This window comes from Sapajus apella, unplaced genomic scaffold (genome assembly GCF_009761245.1).
Source record: "Sapajus apella isolate SASKATOON/1434 unplaced genomic scaffold, GSC_monkey_1.0 scaffold242, whole genome shotgun sequence".
Classification (NCBI taxonomy): Eukaryota; Metazoa; Chordata; class Mammalia; order Primates; family Cebidae; genus Sapajus; species Sapajus apella.
The window spans coordinates 96,785-113,074 of NW_022437182.1; the positions used below are offsets into that span (position 1 = coordinate 96,785).

Consider the following 16,290-nt stretch of genomic DNA (forward strand, 5'->3'; position numbering starts at 1 on the left):
GTATTTTATTCTCTTTGTGGCAATTGTGAATGGAAGTTTGTTCTTGATTTGGCTCTCTTTAAGTCTGTTATTGGTGTATAGGAATGCATGTGATTTTTGCACATTGATTTTGTATCCTGAGACTTTGCTGAAATTGCTTATCAGCTTCAGGAGATTTTGGTCTGAGACGATGGGGACTTCTAGATATACAATCATGTCGTCTGCAACTAGAGACAATTTGACTTCCTCCTTTCCTATTTGAATACCCTTTATTTCTTTTTCTTGCCTGATTGCTCTGGCTAGAACTTCTAGTACTATATTGAATAGGAATGGTGAGAGAGGGCATCCTTGTCTAGTACCACATTTCACGGGGAATGCTTCCAGTTTTTGCCCATTCAGTATGATATTGGCTGTTGGTTTGTCATAAGTAACTTTTATTATTCTGAGATATGTTCCGTCAATATGTAGCTTATTGAGGGTTTTTAGCATAAAGGGCTGTTGAATTTTGTCAAAGGCTTTCTTTGCATGAATTGAGATAATCATGTGGTTTTTGTCTTTGGTTCTGTTTGTGTGGTGAATTATGTTTATAGACTTACGTATATTGAACCAGCCTTGCATTCCCGGGAGGAAGCCTACTTGATCATGGTGGATAAGCTTTTTGATGTGCTGTTGCAATCGGCTTGTCAGTATTTTGTTGAAGATTTTTGCATCTATGTTCATCACGGATATTGGCCTGAAGTTTTCTTTTCTTGTTGAGTCTCTGCCGGGTTTTGGAATCAGGATGATGTTGGTCTCATAAAATGATTTGGGAAGAATTTCCTCTTTTTGTATTGTTTGGAATAGTTTCAGAAGGAATGGTACCAGCTCCTCTTTGTATGTCTGGTAGAATTCCGCTGTGAACTCGTCTGGACCTGGGCTTTTTTTGGGTGGTAAGCTCTTAATTGCTGCCTGAACTTCAGACCTTGTTATGGGTCTGTTCAGGGTTTCGGCTTCTTCCTGGTTTAGGCTTGGGAGGAGGTAAGTATCCAGGAATTTATCCATTTCTTCCAGGTTTACTAGTTTATGTGCATAAGTTGTTTGTAATAATCTCTGATGATGGTTTGAATTTCTGTTGAATCTGTGGTGATATCCCCTTTATCATTTTTTATTGCATCAATTCAGTTATTCTCTCTTTTCTTTTATATTAATCTGGCTAGTCGTCTGTCTATTTTGTTGATGTTTTCAAAAAACCAGCTCCTGGATTTATTGATTTTTTAAAGGGTTTTTTGTGTCTCTATCTCCTTCAGTTCTGCTCTGATCTTAGCTATTTCTTGTCTTCTACTAGACTTTGAGTTTTTTTGATCTTGTTCCTCTAGCTCTTTCAGTTTTGATAATAGGGTGTCAATTTTTGATCTGTCCTTGCTTCTCATGTGGGCACTTATTGCTATATATTTTCCTCTACAGACTGCTTTAAATGTGTCCCAGAGATTCTGGAATGTTATGTCTTCATTCTCGTTGGTTTCGAAGAACATCTTTATTTCTGTCTTCATTTCATTGTTTATCCAGTCAACATTCAAGAGCAAGTTCTTCAGTTTCCATGAAGCCGTGCAGTTCTGGGCTAGTTTTTGAATTCTGAGTTGTAACTTGATTGCACTGTGGTGTGAGAGAGTGTTTGTTATGATTTCCATTCTTTTGCATTTGCTGAGGAGTGATTTACTCCCAATTATGTGGTCAATTTTATAGTAGGTGTGATGTGGTGTTGAGAAGAATGTATATTCTGTGGATTTGGGGTGGAGAGTTCCGTAAATGTCTATTAGGTTTGCTTGGTCCAGGTCTGAGTTCAAGTCCTGGATATCCTTGTTAATTTTCTGTCTGGTTGATCTGTCTAATATTGACAATGGGGTGTTAAAGTCTCCCACTATAATTGTGTGGGAGTCTAAGTCTCTTTTTAAGTCATTATGAACTTGCCTTATGTATCTGGGTGCTCCTGTATTGGTGCGTATATATTTAGGATCGTTAGCTCTTCTTGTTGCATTGATCCTTTTATCATTATGTAATGTCCTTCTTTGTCTCTTTTGATCTTTGTTGCTTTAAAATCTAATTTATCAGAGTTGAGAATTGCAACTCCTGCTTTTTTTTGCTCTCCATTTGCTTGGTAAATCTTCCTCCATCCCTTTGTTTTGAGCCTTTGTGTATCCTTGCATGTGAGATGGGTTTCCTGGATACAGCCCACCGATGGGTTTTGGCTTTTTATCCAATTTGCCAGTCTGTGTCTTTTGATTGGGGCATTTAGTCCATTTACATTTAAGGTTAATATTGTTGTGTGCGAATTTGATACTGCCATTTTGGTGCTAGCTGGGTGTTTTGCCCTTTAGTTGAGCTGGTACTTGTTGTTCCTTTATATGTGTAGAGCCTCTTTCAGGAGCTCTTGTAGAGCTGGCCTGGTGGTGACGAAATCTCTGAGTACTTGCATGTTCCCAAAGGATTTTATTTTTCCTTCACTTATGAAGCTTAGTTTGGCTGGATAGGAGATTCTGGGTTGAAAATTCTTTTCTTTAGGTTGTTGAATATTGGCCCCCATTGTCTTCTGGCTTGTAGGGTTTCTGCTGAGAGATCTGCTGTGAGTCTGATGGGCTTCCCTTTATGGGTGACCCGACCTTTCTCTCTGGCTGCCCTTAGTATTTTCTCCTTCATTTCAACCCTGGTGAATCTGACGATTATGTGCCTTGGGGTTGCTCTTCTTGACGAATATCTTTGTGGTGTTCTCTGTATTTCCTGGACTTGAATGTTTGCCTGCCTTGCTAGGTTGGGGAAGTTTTCCTGGATAATATCCTGAAGAGTATTTTCCAGCTTGGATTCATTCTCTTCGTCGCATTCGGATACGCCTATCAAACGTAGATTAGGTCTTTTCACATAGTCCCACATTTCTTGGAGACTTTGTTCATTCCTTTTTACCCTTTTTTGTGCAGTCTTGCCTTCCCGTTTTATTTCATTGAGTTGATCTTCGACCTCTGATATCCTTTCTTCTGCTTGGTCCATTCGGCTGTTGATACTTGTGCATGCTTCACGAAGTTCTCGTGTTGCGTTTTTCAGCTCCATCAATTCACTTATATTCCTTTCTATTTTGTCCATTCTTGTTAGCATTTCGTCCAATCTTTTTTCAAGGTTCTTAGTTTCTTTGCATTTGGTTAGAACATGTTCTTTTAGTTCACAGAAGTTTCTTACTACCCACCTTCTGAAGTCTGATTCTGTCATTTCATCACACTCGTTCTCCATCCAACCTTGTTCCCTTGCTGGGGAGGAGTTGTGATCCCTTTTAGGAGGAGAGGTGTTCTGGTTTCGGGTGTTTTCATCCTTTTGGCGCTGGTTTCTTCCCATCTTTAAGGATTTATCCACCTGTCGACTTTGTAGTTGCTGGCTTTCAGATTGGGTCTCAAATCTTTCAGATTGATGTTCTGTTTGTTGATGATGAGGTTATGTCTGTTTCTTGGTTTTCCTTCTGACAGTCTGACCCCCCTGCTGTAGGTCTGCTGAGGTTCACTCCAGGCCCTGCTTGCCTGGGGTTCACCTGCAGCAGCTGCTGAACAGCAAGGGTTGTTACCAGTTTTCTTCTTCTGCTATCTTTGTCCCAGAAGGATACCCGCCTAGTGTCAATCTACTCTCTCTTTTATGAGGTGTCTTTTTGGATATATAGGGGTCAGGGAGCTGCTTGAGGAGACGGTCTCTTCTTTATAGGAGCTCAAATGGTGAGCTGTGAGCTCTGTTGTTATTCATTCAGAGCTGCTGGGCAGGTACTTTTAGGTCTGCTGCAGCAGAACTCATAAACTGCTTTTTGTTCCCAGGTGCTGTGTCTCAGGGATTTAAGGCTTTATTTATGAATTTCCGTTATGCTGCCACCTTCTTTTTTTTTTTTTTTTTTCCTTCAGACCTGCCCAGCCCAGCAAGGAGGCCGCCTAGTCACTGTTGGCCTATAGCAGCTTTGCTGAGCTGCTGTGGGCTCCACCCCGCTGCCAAGTGAACTTCCCTGCAGTCCTGTTTATATGGGTGTAGTTAGAACTGCTTTGGTGATGGTAGCCCGCCTCTGTTGGGGCAGAGTCTCTGTTGTGGCGGGTTGCCTTGGCAACGGCGGGCTGCCTCAGCAATGGCGGGTTGCCTTGGGAACGGCGGGCTGCCTAGGTAATGGCGGACGCCCCTCTCCCACAGAGCTGGACCGTTCTGGGTTCAGCTGCGCTTGCTGTGAGACTCTCAATCCAGAGTTTCTGGTTGCTGTTCTTTTGCGGGGGTGGGGCCAGCCGAGCCTGATCGCCTGGCTCCCTGCCTCAGAGACTTTTTTAAGTTGGTGTTCCAGTCGCCTGTTGAAGAGGCACTGGGGTCTGTTTGTTTTCCCCTGTGGCCACTCACTGCGCTGGCTTAAACAGGGGCACTGAAATTTGTGGCGCTTTTTTTTTTTTTTTTTTTTTTGCCCTGGAATCTTACTGCCTGGTTTCTCTGCTAAGTCCCCTTTTTGAACTGGTGTATGGGCGACTTCCCGTGGCTCCAATCGCCAGCCAAAAGGGCCCCCGACCGGTGTATTTTGTATGGAGAACCGTGGCTCCGGGGCGCCGACAAAGCAGCCCCGCGTGGCAAAGCAGCGGCGCCAGCGCCATCTATTGAAAGGAGGGAGTCCTTTCTCCAAAGCTTATTTTTGTGGATTTTGTTGAAGATCAGATGGTGTTAGGGGTGAGGGTTTACATCTGGGTCCTCTAATCTGTTCCACTGCTCTGTGTGGAATGGGGTCCCTAGCTTTTCAATGAAATTTAACATCGGGAAGTGTGACACACCCGAGGTAGTTTGGATTTCTCAGAATTGCTTTGGAAATTCAGTGTGTTTTGTGGTCCACATGAATTTTAGCATTGCGTATTTACATAGTTTTTTAAAAGGTTGGTCCTATAGTAAAGGTATACAATAGGGGGAATTAGAGTGGGGCATTTTGATTAATGCAGACACAGAGGAATGATAAAATCAGGATATTTAGAGGCTCTATTATCAGAAACAGTTGTTAATTTATTTGTGGTGAAAACATTTGGAATCTCCCAGATTTTGTGAAAAGGGTGTGATGTTGTGTTAACCTCTGGTCACTTGGCTGTAGAACAGCAAGGAACAATTCATTCCTCTCATCTAAGTGTAACTTTGTGTTTATTTCTGACCTCTGCCCATCCCCCTTCTTCCCTCCAACCTTTAGTAACTATTATTGCGCTTTCTAGATCTGTGCAGTGAAGCCTTTTATTTTGGATTCTACATTAGTTTTTCTTTTTCTGCCTGTCTTAGGTCATATACCATGATGTCCTCCAGGTTCAACAGCGTGGCTCCAAATGATGAAATTTCATTCTGGTTTTCTGGCTGAAGACGATTCTATTTGTGTACATCCACCAAGTATGCCTTCATCTACGGATGGGCAGGTAAGTCTATTCTTTGTCTTGGCAATTGTGAATAGTGCTGCAGTCCACATAGGGTGGCAGATGCCTCTTGCATGGACTGATTTCTTTTGCCCTGAAAGTATATTTAGTAGTACACTTGTTAGATGAAGTGGTAGGTATAGGTTAAACTTTTGGAGGAACCTCCCACTGGTTTCTGTAGTATGTATACTGATTAACGTTCTTACCAAATGAGTTCCTCTGTGGAAATTTACACCAGCATTTGTTTCTCTTTTAATGTATTTTATTGCTTTGATAACATCCATATGAATTATAGTGAGATGATGTGTGTTGTTTTGATTTACATCTTGCTCATGATTTGTGATGTTATCTAAGTTTTTAAAACTTGTTTTCAGTGTTACATCTTCTTTGCAGAAATGTCTATGTAGGTTCTTTGGCCCCATTTTGTTTAGTTATTAGTTTCCCTTTTGTGTTTTTGCTAGTAAGTAGTGTTTGTTGCTTAGACATTTGAAGACAACCTTTCATCAGATGTAGGTTTGCCGAAACCTTTCTTGTAAACTTCAGGATAATTTTTTTATTTTATTTATGGATTTTTTAAAAATCTGCTTGGGCACAAACTCTAACGTATGATGCAGTCCCATGTGTGTCTGTTTTCTTGTTGTCCTTTGATGTAGGTGACTGATGAGGAAAAACAGAATCATGACCAAACTAGTCCATCACCTATGAGCTTTTCCCCCTGTATTTTTTATTTTGTTTTGACATACTGTGAGCACAGATCCACATTGACCTAAATATACCCACACCGTATGTCTTCTCATTGGAAGAGTTTGATGCATTCAACTTTTGTTTATGAGTCTCTAATTCATTTTGAGTTAATCCTTGGTCTTTTTACACAATAGGGGTCGTGTTTTACTTACGTAGGGATATCCAGTTTTCAAATCCATTTACTAAACAGATTTCCCCTTCTTCATTGTGTCTTTTGGTGTTCTTTTACAAAACGTGTACACTACCTAGGAATTTGGGTTTGTGATTGAGCTCCCTGATTCTGCCTGTTGATCTGGGTTTCTCGGTTAGTGCCAGTCATCTATTGTTTAGATAACTGGCTTTTTAATATAATTTCAAATGGAGGACAGTGATGCATTCCATGTACTTTGTATTTTCAGGGTTGCTTTGAAATTCAGGGTGTTTGATGGTTCCATGTAAATTTTAGCGTCATTTGTATCCTTTTTTTTTTTTTTAAAGAGATTACCCTAGAGTATATGTATATAACTAGAAGATACAGGGGCCATTTTGATATGGGTACACCTAGCACATTGATCAAATCACAATATTTAGCATCTATGAAGTCCTCTAGGTATTATTTGTCTGTGGAGATGATACTCAGAATCCTTTCCAGCTATTTGGAAAATTCACTACAATATTAATCCTGGCCACCCTGCTGTAGAAGAGAGGGGCAGGACCTGATCTGTTTTCTAAGTTTAACTTTGTACCCATTACCAATCCCCACAGCCTCTGGTAACCACTGTTGAACTTTCTACCTCTGTGAGGTCAAGTGTTTTAGATTTGACATGCATGAGATCATGCAGTATATGCCTTTCTCTGCCTGACTTATTTCATTTAACATAATGTTCCTCAGGTTTTTCAATGTGGCTGCAAGTGAAGAGATTTCACCCATTTCTATGATTGAAGAATATTCTGCTCTGGATGTATGTTACAGTTTCCTCATCCCTTCATCAATGGATGAACAGGTAGGTGCATTTCCTATCTTGGCTATCATGAGTACTGCAGTACAGAGGGCAAGGGAGGTATCTCTTCCACATAGGAATGGAATGATGGCTAGATGAAATGGCATTTTTACTTTGTTTGAGGCACTTCCAGCTGTTTTTCCTAGTGTGTGTAGACATTGACATTCCCACCAATAGTGTATGAGAAGAGTTTTCCCTTCTGAAAGTCTATACTAGTTGTTTCCTTTTAAAACTTTTATTTCTGTTTTAGGTAACATTCATTCTATGTGGATGGAAGCTGTATCTCAGTGCGGTTTTCCTTGACATTCTTGTGAGAATTAGTGCTTTCGAGAGACTTTTCTTTTACCTGTGAGTCAGTTTCACATCTGCTTTGCAGACACGTCTATTCAGGTCCTTTGCCCAGACTTAGCTGGGGTGTTTGTTTTTGTTTCTGTTTTTGTTTCCCCCCACATGGTAGTATTAGTTTCTTGTGCATATTTTATAACGACCCCTTTCAAAGACAGGATTTTCCATAGTTTTCTTTCAGTCTGTGAGGCACCTTCTCTTCTGTTCATTGTTTTCTTTTCACAGCATAAGATCCGATGTTTCCGTAGTTCCACTTGTTTCCATATAAGTGGTGACTTCCGAGTGCAGTTAAAAGCAGTGAAAAAGATTGCCAATCCATGGTGTTATCTATGGCTTTTTTTCTTCTAATTTTTCTTTTTCTTTTTATATTTCACATTTTGCAACTTGTGGGCATAGTCTTCTGAACTATGTGCTTACCCTTTGTTTCCTGAGGGAAGTAAATGGTCTCAAGATTGAGTTTAGGCCTTCAGTGTAATTTACATCGATTTTTGTCCTATTTCACTGTTTTTCATGTGGTTATCCAGTTTGCTGAAAATCATTTATTATTTTCCCATTGTGTCTTTTTGTGTTGTGTTGAAAAATGTGTTCAGTGTACATTCATTTGGGTGGCATGTGGGACTCCCTCATTCTGTCCATTGGGTAGCCTTTCTGTTTTTATGCCAGTGGCAGGTTGTTTGGATAAATATAGGTTTTAGTTGCTTTATCATTATGCCCACTTAGTACCTTTAGTTTCTTGCATATGTTAGATAACAGTTCTTTTCGGATACATGATTTTCTGTAATTTTATCCCAATCTGTAGGGTGCCTTTTCTTTGGGTTCATTGTTTTCTCCTTGTTTATAAATTTTAAAATTGTCCTTTGTCTAACCTGTTTATATTTCCTTTTGTTAGCAGGGATTTCTGTTTCCCATTGGGAAATAAAGTGAGAGAGATGGCAAAAGTGTTGTATTATTTATGGGTGTATTTCTCCTAATTTTTTCTTTCTGCAACTGGTGTGCACAGATTCAAGTTTTCTCAAAATAGACACTCACCCTATGTTTTTTTCCTGAGAGCTTTTTTAGTTTCAGGATTAAACTTAGGTGTTGAGTTGGTTTTGTGTTGATGTTTGTGTCCTTGTGCAACATAAGGGTCTTATTTCAGTCCTCTGCACGTGAATACCCAGGTTTCTCAACCTGGGTGCCGGTGGTGTGTTTCTGAAAAATGTATTTATATAATTTTGGTCTGATTATCTGGCTCCTTCATTTGGTCCATGTGGTTATCTTTCTGTATTTATGCCACTAACTTGCCATAAACAGAAGGCAATTATCATAACTACAGGTTTTAAAACAATTTCTCATATACTACCTAAATCTTATTCCAATTGAAAGCTCTGGTTCTGAAGAAGCTCTATCTTCTTCATAGGACTTCCAGAGAGTTCAAAGCATGTCAGCATCTAAACTAAGAATCAACCTGATACATTCAGAACAATTGGAAGTGAATCCAAACAGGGATGTGATTCAGTGTTTTTAAAATGATTTTTCAGATAGCTCTTAAAACCATTTCATGTTCCACAAGAGATATTGCTTAGGGGTCAAGTCAATAGGTTGTGAAGCAAGAATCAAATTTAAATACCAACCGTAAGTGACTTTGACCAAGTGGATACGGCTCTCTGAGCATAAGGTGTTTTTTTTTTTTGTTTTTTTGTTTTTTTGTTTTTTTTTTTACTTAAAATGAACTAAAAAAAGTACCACATATGGTCTTCAACAAAACCATGTATGCAAAATGTATGTAGCAACTTTACTCAAAATAGCCAAAACCTGGAGGCAACCCAGATGCCTTTTAATAGGTAAATAGTTAAACAAAAACTGAGCTACACCCACAACATGGAATATCCTTCTGCAATAAAAAGGATCAGGGGCCGGGCATGGTGGCTCACGCCTGTAATCCCAGCACTTTGGGAGGCCGAGACAGGTGGATCACGAGGTCAGGAGATTAAGACCAGCCTGACCAAAATGGTGGAACCTCGTCTCTACTAAAAATACAAAATTTAGCCAGGCATGGTGGCAGGTGCCTGTAATTCCAGCTACTCAGGAGGCCGAGGCAGAGAATTACTTGAACCCAAGAGGTGGAGGTTGTAGGGAGCCAAGATCATGCAACTCCACTCCAGCCTGGGTGACAGAGGGAGACTCAGTTTCATAAATAAATAAATGGGATCAAACCATTGATGCACACAACTTGGATGAGTCTCTAGAGAATTACGCTGAAAAAATACAACAGTCTCAAACAGTTGTACACTATGCAATTTATATAACATGCTTGAAACAACAAAATTATGAAAATAGAGAACAGATTAGTTGTTAGCAAGGGGTTAGGGATGGGGAGAGGAGAGGAAAAGGGAAGAAGGAGGTGGATGTGGATATAAAAGAGCAACATGAGAGATCTTCCTGATGTGGTGGTGAATGCACGACCCTACATATGTGATCAAACTGCATAAAAATCAATACATACATAAGTACAAGTGAAATGGGAGACCTGACGACTGGTGGATTGTATTAACATCAGAATGCTGGCCGAGATACTAAACTATAGTTTGCAAGGTGTTGCCACTATGGAAAACTAGTAAAAAGTATAGGGGCATCAATCTGTATTATTTTTTATAACTGCATACAAGTCCACAATTATCTTAAACCTAAAAGTTAACTTAAAAAAAACACCAGCCTCTGAACAATGAGAACACATGGACACAGGGAGGGGAGCACTACACACTGGGGTCAGTTGGGGGGAAATAGGGGAGGGACGGTGGGGGGTGGGAAGCTGGGGAGATATAGCAAGGGGAGAAATGCCAGTTGTAGGTGATGGGGAGGAAGACAGCGAATCACACTGCCACGTGTGTTCCTATGCAACAATTTTGCATGTTCTTCACATGTACCCCAAAACCTAAAATGCAATAAAATAAATAAATGGGAAAAAAAAAAAAAAAAACAAAACACCAGCCTCATAGGGTTTACATGAGAATCAAATGAGATAGCATTTAGGGAAGAAAATTCACTCCTTAAATGTTTATTGATGCCTCTCATCTGTCCTGACAGTGTGAATGCTGAGCATATAGCAGGGAGCAAGGTTCACACTATAGTAGAAATTTTATTCTGGTATAATGTCACACAAAAGCAAATTGATACTTTTTAAATTTGTAATTGAAATTGGCTTAATCACAACCAGTCAGAACAGTACCATGCATCCTGTCCCTTCATGTAATGAAAATATACTCAGAGAGATGGCAAGATATGCCCAGGTACCAGGTAGAACCAGAGGCAGAAATCAAACCCAGAATGAAACCCAGGTTGTGGCTCATCACCTCTAAATTCAGTGCCTTCAACAAAGGAGCTCTCTTCTCTTTGCAGGGTAACCCAGAGAAGACAGCTGAAGTAGAATGTGGACACATCTACTACACCAGGGACAGAGCAACTGTGGGTGATGAGGGCGATGTCTGGTTCCTGGGGAGGAGTCGTGACACTATCAATGACTCTGGGTAGGTGTGGCTGCTGCCAGGCTGACTGTCACCCTCACATGCCTCATGAGATCTTCCTTGCCCAGACAGTCTTTCATGTATTGGTGACAGAACCCTCAGCTCAATTTGAATAGAGCCATGTCTACAGTGCCGTTATCCCAGGTTTTGGTGCACCTCCCTAACCCCTGCATACAGAAGAATCAAAATAAAATTCAAGAGGGTCTGGAAAACATAATAAGACACTGTGCAGTTTAAAGAAGTGTGGGAAATGAGATTAAGAAGGGAGACTCTGTCTTGGTCCCCATAGATCCAGGGAGCTTATTTCATGTTTGTGCTCCTCTAATGCAACACAAGATGTCACAGAACAAACATAGTAATAGTAATCGCTAAATGTTAGTGATTGTTTATGATTTATTATTATGAATCTATTATAAATCTATGAATACAATGAATCTATTGAGATAGATTATTATAAATCTATTATTTATTATAATCCTGTAGCTAACCTGGAGTGCTTAACTATGTGAAAACTGTTCTTAGTGCTTTATATGACTCATCTCTCAATGCTGGAAGGGAGATGCGATTATTATCCCTATTTTACTGAAGAGGAAAGTGGGTGGCTGACCAGTGAGAAAATTTGCCTAAAGTCTCAGAGATAACACAGGGTACAATCCAGATTTGAACTGAGGTAGGCTGGCTCTGAGCCCCTGTCCCTAAGCCCTACATGATTTTTAGAAAGACACATTACACAACAGTAATAATTTCTCTTGGATATTTTAGAGAAATGGATGTGATTTTTTTTTAATTGCTGAAACAGGATGCATTAGAAATTTGCACAGAGAGTAGATTTTAAATGCTCTTGCCACAAAAGAAAAAAAGAAGTAATTATATGAGATAATGGATATACCAGTGTGCTTGAGTGTAGTAATCATGTTACTATGTATATGTACATCAAAATATCATGTTTTATGCCTTAAATATATATAACAGAAGCCAAAAATCATGCTGATAGAATGGGAAATAGTGTGCAGAATTTGCACAAATGTTTAAGACCAAGTTTGAGCCTTCCAAGAGATTTCATGTTTGGCAAAGTTTCTTGGGCCAAGCACCCAGGGGACTAAGCATTGGCCCTCCTCTGTCAGTACAGGCAGTGAGGCGAGAAGCCCTGGGAGCACTGGAGTCTTTTGTTTCTCAGCCTACAATGTCCAGGTCTTCACATTTTGGGCCCATGACACAGACATGTCAGGGGTCTTTAGCTTCCTATGACCTCTACCCTCTGTGCCAAGGGAAGCTGTGACTCTCGAAAGCAGGAGATTTGAGGACTTGGTTCTCTCCAGCCCTGACATCTGCTCCTTCATCCTCCAGGCCTGGCACTGGGCCTGCAGTGGTGGGGAGGGCTTTGGTGGAGCACCCACAGGTGGCGGGGTCGGCCATGGCAAGCAGCACAGACCTGATTCGAGGGGAAGTGAGGAGAACGCAGGGATTATTGTGTTTGTGTACGGGCACTAGGAAAGCAGGTACTAGGGAAAATTCCAGGCTTTACCTGGGCAACCTTGGGGGAAGGATACCACAGTATGGTGATCTGGGGGCACTGTGGCCTCTCTGGCTCTGAAAATAAAGATGACCGATTATATTTAGTGAACACTTAACTGTATGCCAAATAATGGAACTCTCACAAAAGATAATAATCTAAGAGCTCTTCTACTCTTATAGATAAAGAGAAGCAGAGGAGGTTAAGTAACCTGTCCACGTCACACAGCTACTATGGAGTGGAGCCAGGATGGCATTTCAGCAATGTGGCTGCAGAACATACATGCTTTTGTTTATTAAAAAGTGTTTATTGAGCAACTTCTATATGAAAGGCCTTGTGCAATAAAATGGGGATAACGCTATTAATGTATGAATAATAAATTGTCAATAATTATTGAATGCTCATTGGGTCCCAGGCACAGAATTGTATATATCATAATAGTAAAAATGATGATGAAACTATTGATGACAGGGATAATAGTGTAAACTACCTGGATGTTTTATATGTATTATCTCATGGAAGCTTTAAAGAACCCAGATGAGGAGCGGAACCTTTATTTTTCCCATTTCACAGAGAAGGAAACTGAAGTTAAGGAGAGATTAGGCAACTTATCAAGGCATGGAGTGGAAATTGGAAGTACAGGCATTTGTACCTGGTCCTCTTCTTTTCCAGAACCACCATAGCATCTAGTGTCACCTTGTTTTTTCACTCATTCAATAAATACTGACTGTTTATGATATGTAATAGGTTGACACTCATTTTGTGCTTCTGCCCTCTTTCTGCAGGTGATGAAGGCATTTATTGTCCTGACCCCACAGTTTCTGTCCCATGACAAGGACCAGCTGATCAAGGAGCTGCAGCAGCATGTAATGTCAGTGACAGCCCCATACAAGTATCTGAGGAAGGTAAGTGAGGGCAGATGGAAGAGGTCAGTTCCCCAGTACTCCTGCTGCATGTCTCCTAGGGTGGCCATGCCGGGGGAGGCTTAGGCAGTCACAGTAGTGTTTTTTTGTTTGTTTGTTTTTGTTTTTTCCAGCATAGGAAGCGATTTGGCTTAGGGATAGGGTGAAATCTTAACAATGTATTTAAGCCGACAATTAGAAAATGATCTACTAAAATCAAAGAGGCTTATCAACAAATCCTAATTCATTGATTACAACAAATATTTCTTAAGAGCTTTCTATATACTGGCAAGTATAAGAGTTTTTAAGATAAATCTAGTATAAATGCTGAACTCAGAGTGAGAATAAAAAATGACAGGTACAGGACAACACAGGCAACATTATAAACACATGTAATGTTCTGAAATAACACAGAGGAGGGCATAATTAACTCTGCAAGAGTTAGGAGGAGGTTCAAAGAAGAGGGCCTAGAGATTAGGGATTTTCAAGATGGAAAGGAATAGAGGGGATGATGTGGAAAGAGGAAGAACCTCTCAAAACAAGAAAACAGGGCTGGGCGTGGGGACACACACCTGTAATTTCAACACTGTGAGCAGCTGAAGCAGAACCATCACTTGAGCCCAGAAATTCAAGACCACCCTGAGCAACACAGTGGGAACCCTGTTTCTATTTAAATAAGCTTAATATTAAAAAAAAAAAAAGACAACAGAGTAAACAAGAAGCACTGAGGCATGAGACAATATGGCATGCAAAAGGCAGCAGAGTGGAACTAGTGACATAATGTCTAATGTCTCCAAATGATGAAAGTAGCATGCAGCTCCTAAAACTGACATCAGAAAGTGAATTTAGTGACTTCAGTCTTTGGTGGAAGTTCCTAGTGTATGAAATGGAGCTGATGAGAAAAGGCCTTGTTCCCATACTGGCGGAATAGGGAACCGGTGAAGGGCTCAGTATCAGAGGATCTGTAATTTGGAGAAATCACTCTGTTGGTAACCTGGAGGGTGAATTTGAGTAGAATTAGGCTGGAGGCAGGAGGAAGGCAGTAGCAGTGCAGGTGAAGAAAAAACATAGGTAGAACGTGGCCACTAATTAGAAAAGGTGAGAGGAGGGGCCAAAGAGAGGGAAATGTGGGATCACGGCCAGGTTTCAGGCTGAAACAGGACAAATGGCAGAAGCATCCGGTATTGAAAATAGAGTCACAGGAGCCTACTTGGGTGGAGGGAGGTGACAGTGTATTCTAGGACAGGACGTGTTTGAGATTCCTTGACATATCTGAGTGGAAAAGTCTTGGAAGCATGAAGATACACCAGAGCTCAATGAGAGCAAGAAGATAGGGAGTATGGAATCATCAGCTTGCAGGTGACAGCTGAAGCCATCCTCCCACTTCAGGAGAGAAGCACCCGAGCAGAGGGCTGAGCCTCCTGGAGAACACCAACATTCCCAAGTGAGCTGAAAGAGAATTCAGAGGAGGGGCAGAGGAAAACTTAAATGAAAGAGTGTGCTGTGGAGATAGCACTGTGATTCAGGGCTTGATCTTTGGAGGCTGACTGTCTGAATGATGGTTTTCTTTTCTGTAAATGAGAGTAAAATTACCTACCCATGCATGGAAAAAAGTCCTCAACAAACTAGAAACAGGAAGGACCTTCATCAACATGATAAAAAGCATCTGTGAAAACCTAGCATTTAACAGATTTAATGGTGCAAGACTAAATGCTTTTTCCCTAAGATTGGGAACAAGACAAGGATGGCCGTGTTCAGCAGGTCTATTCACCTTTGGTTCTGGCCAGGACAACTAGGTGATCGATATATAAAAGGATCCAGGTTAGAAAGCAAGACATAAAACTGTCTTACTTCTGAAGGTCATGATCTTGTATACAGCAAATTCTAAGGCATCCACATTAAAAAAAAAAAAAAAAAAAACTTCACGATAGGAAAGACTTGGAACCAACCCACATGCCCATCAGTGATAGACTGGATAAGGAAAATGTGGCACATACACAGCATGGAATACTATGCAGCCATAAAAAAGGATGAGTTCATGTCATTTGCAGGGACATGGATGAAGCTGGAAACCATCCTTCTCAGCAAAGTAACACAAGAACAGAAAACCAAACACCACATATTCTCACTCATAAGTAGGAGTTGAACAATGAGAACACATGGACACAGGGAGGAGAACATCACACACCAGGGACTCTCGGGTTGAAGGGCTAGGGAAGAGATAGCATTAGGAGAAATACCTAATGTAGATGACGTGGTGATGGATGAAGCCAACAACCATGGCACGTGTAAACCTATATAACAAACCTGCACGTTCTGCACATGTACCCCAGAACTTAAAGTACAATTAACAAAAAGGATAAAAAAGCTAAACTAGTTCACCAAGTTCACAAAATCAGCATATATAAATCCATTGTATTTCTGTACACTAGCAATGAACAATCGAAAAATGAAATTCATAAAATTATTCCATTTATAATAGCATCTCAAAGAATAAAATACTGTGGGAAGATACCAAAGAAGAATTAAATAAGGGAAAGATATTCAATATTCATGGATCAGAAGACTAAATATTGTTGTCAGTACTCCTCAAATTAGTCTACATGTTCAACCTGATTCCTGTCAGAATCCCAGCTACCTTTTCTGCAGAAATTGACAAACTGTTTCTACAATTCATGTGAAAAGGCAAAGGACACAGAATAAGTAAAATGATCCTGAAAAAGAAGAACGAAGTTGGAGGACTTATCTTCCTAATTTCAAAACTTGCTGAAATTAGGTAATCAAGAGAGTATTGTACTGGCTCAAAGGCAGATGTATAGGTCACTGGAAGAGAACTGAAAGCTCAGTCTGGGCACTCATGCCTGTAACTGCAGCACTTTGTGAGGCTGAGGTGGGGGGGTAATCCCTTGA

General features: G+C 40.5%; 1 protein-coding gene across 6 annotated transcripts in view; it reads left to right on the forward strand.

The window, feature by feature from the left end:
• Positions 1-5,263: 5,263 nt before the first annotated feature.
• The window catches only part of LOC116545024 (acyl-coenzyme A synthetase ACSM1, mitochondrial-like), a 32,976-nt gene continuing 21,949 nt past the window's right edge, over positions 5,264-16,290 (forward strand). For 3 of the 6 annotated variants that reach the window (XR_004266152.1, XR_004266149.1, XR_004266148.1), the window contains exons 1-2: positions 5,264-5,396; positions 7,009-7,120. Coding sequence is in view for 1 of the 6 variants with exons in the window: in XM_032271610.1 (XP_032127501.1) it covers positions 5,389-5,396; positions 7,009-7,120; positions 13,264-13,383 (240 nt within the window). In the remaining 5 variants the exon portion in view is untranslated. Of the gene's footprint in view, positions 5,397-7,008; positions 7,121-7,367; positions 8,504-13,263; positions 13,384-16,290 lie in introns of those variants that run through there. The other 3 variants (XR_004266147.1, XM_032271610.1, XR_004266150.1) reach the window with 2 other exon arrangements.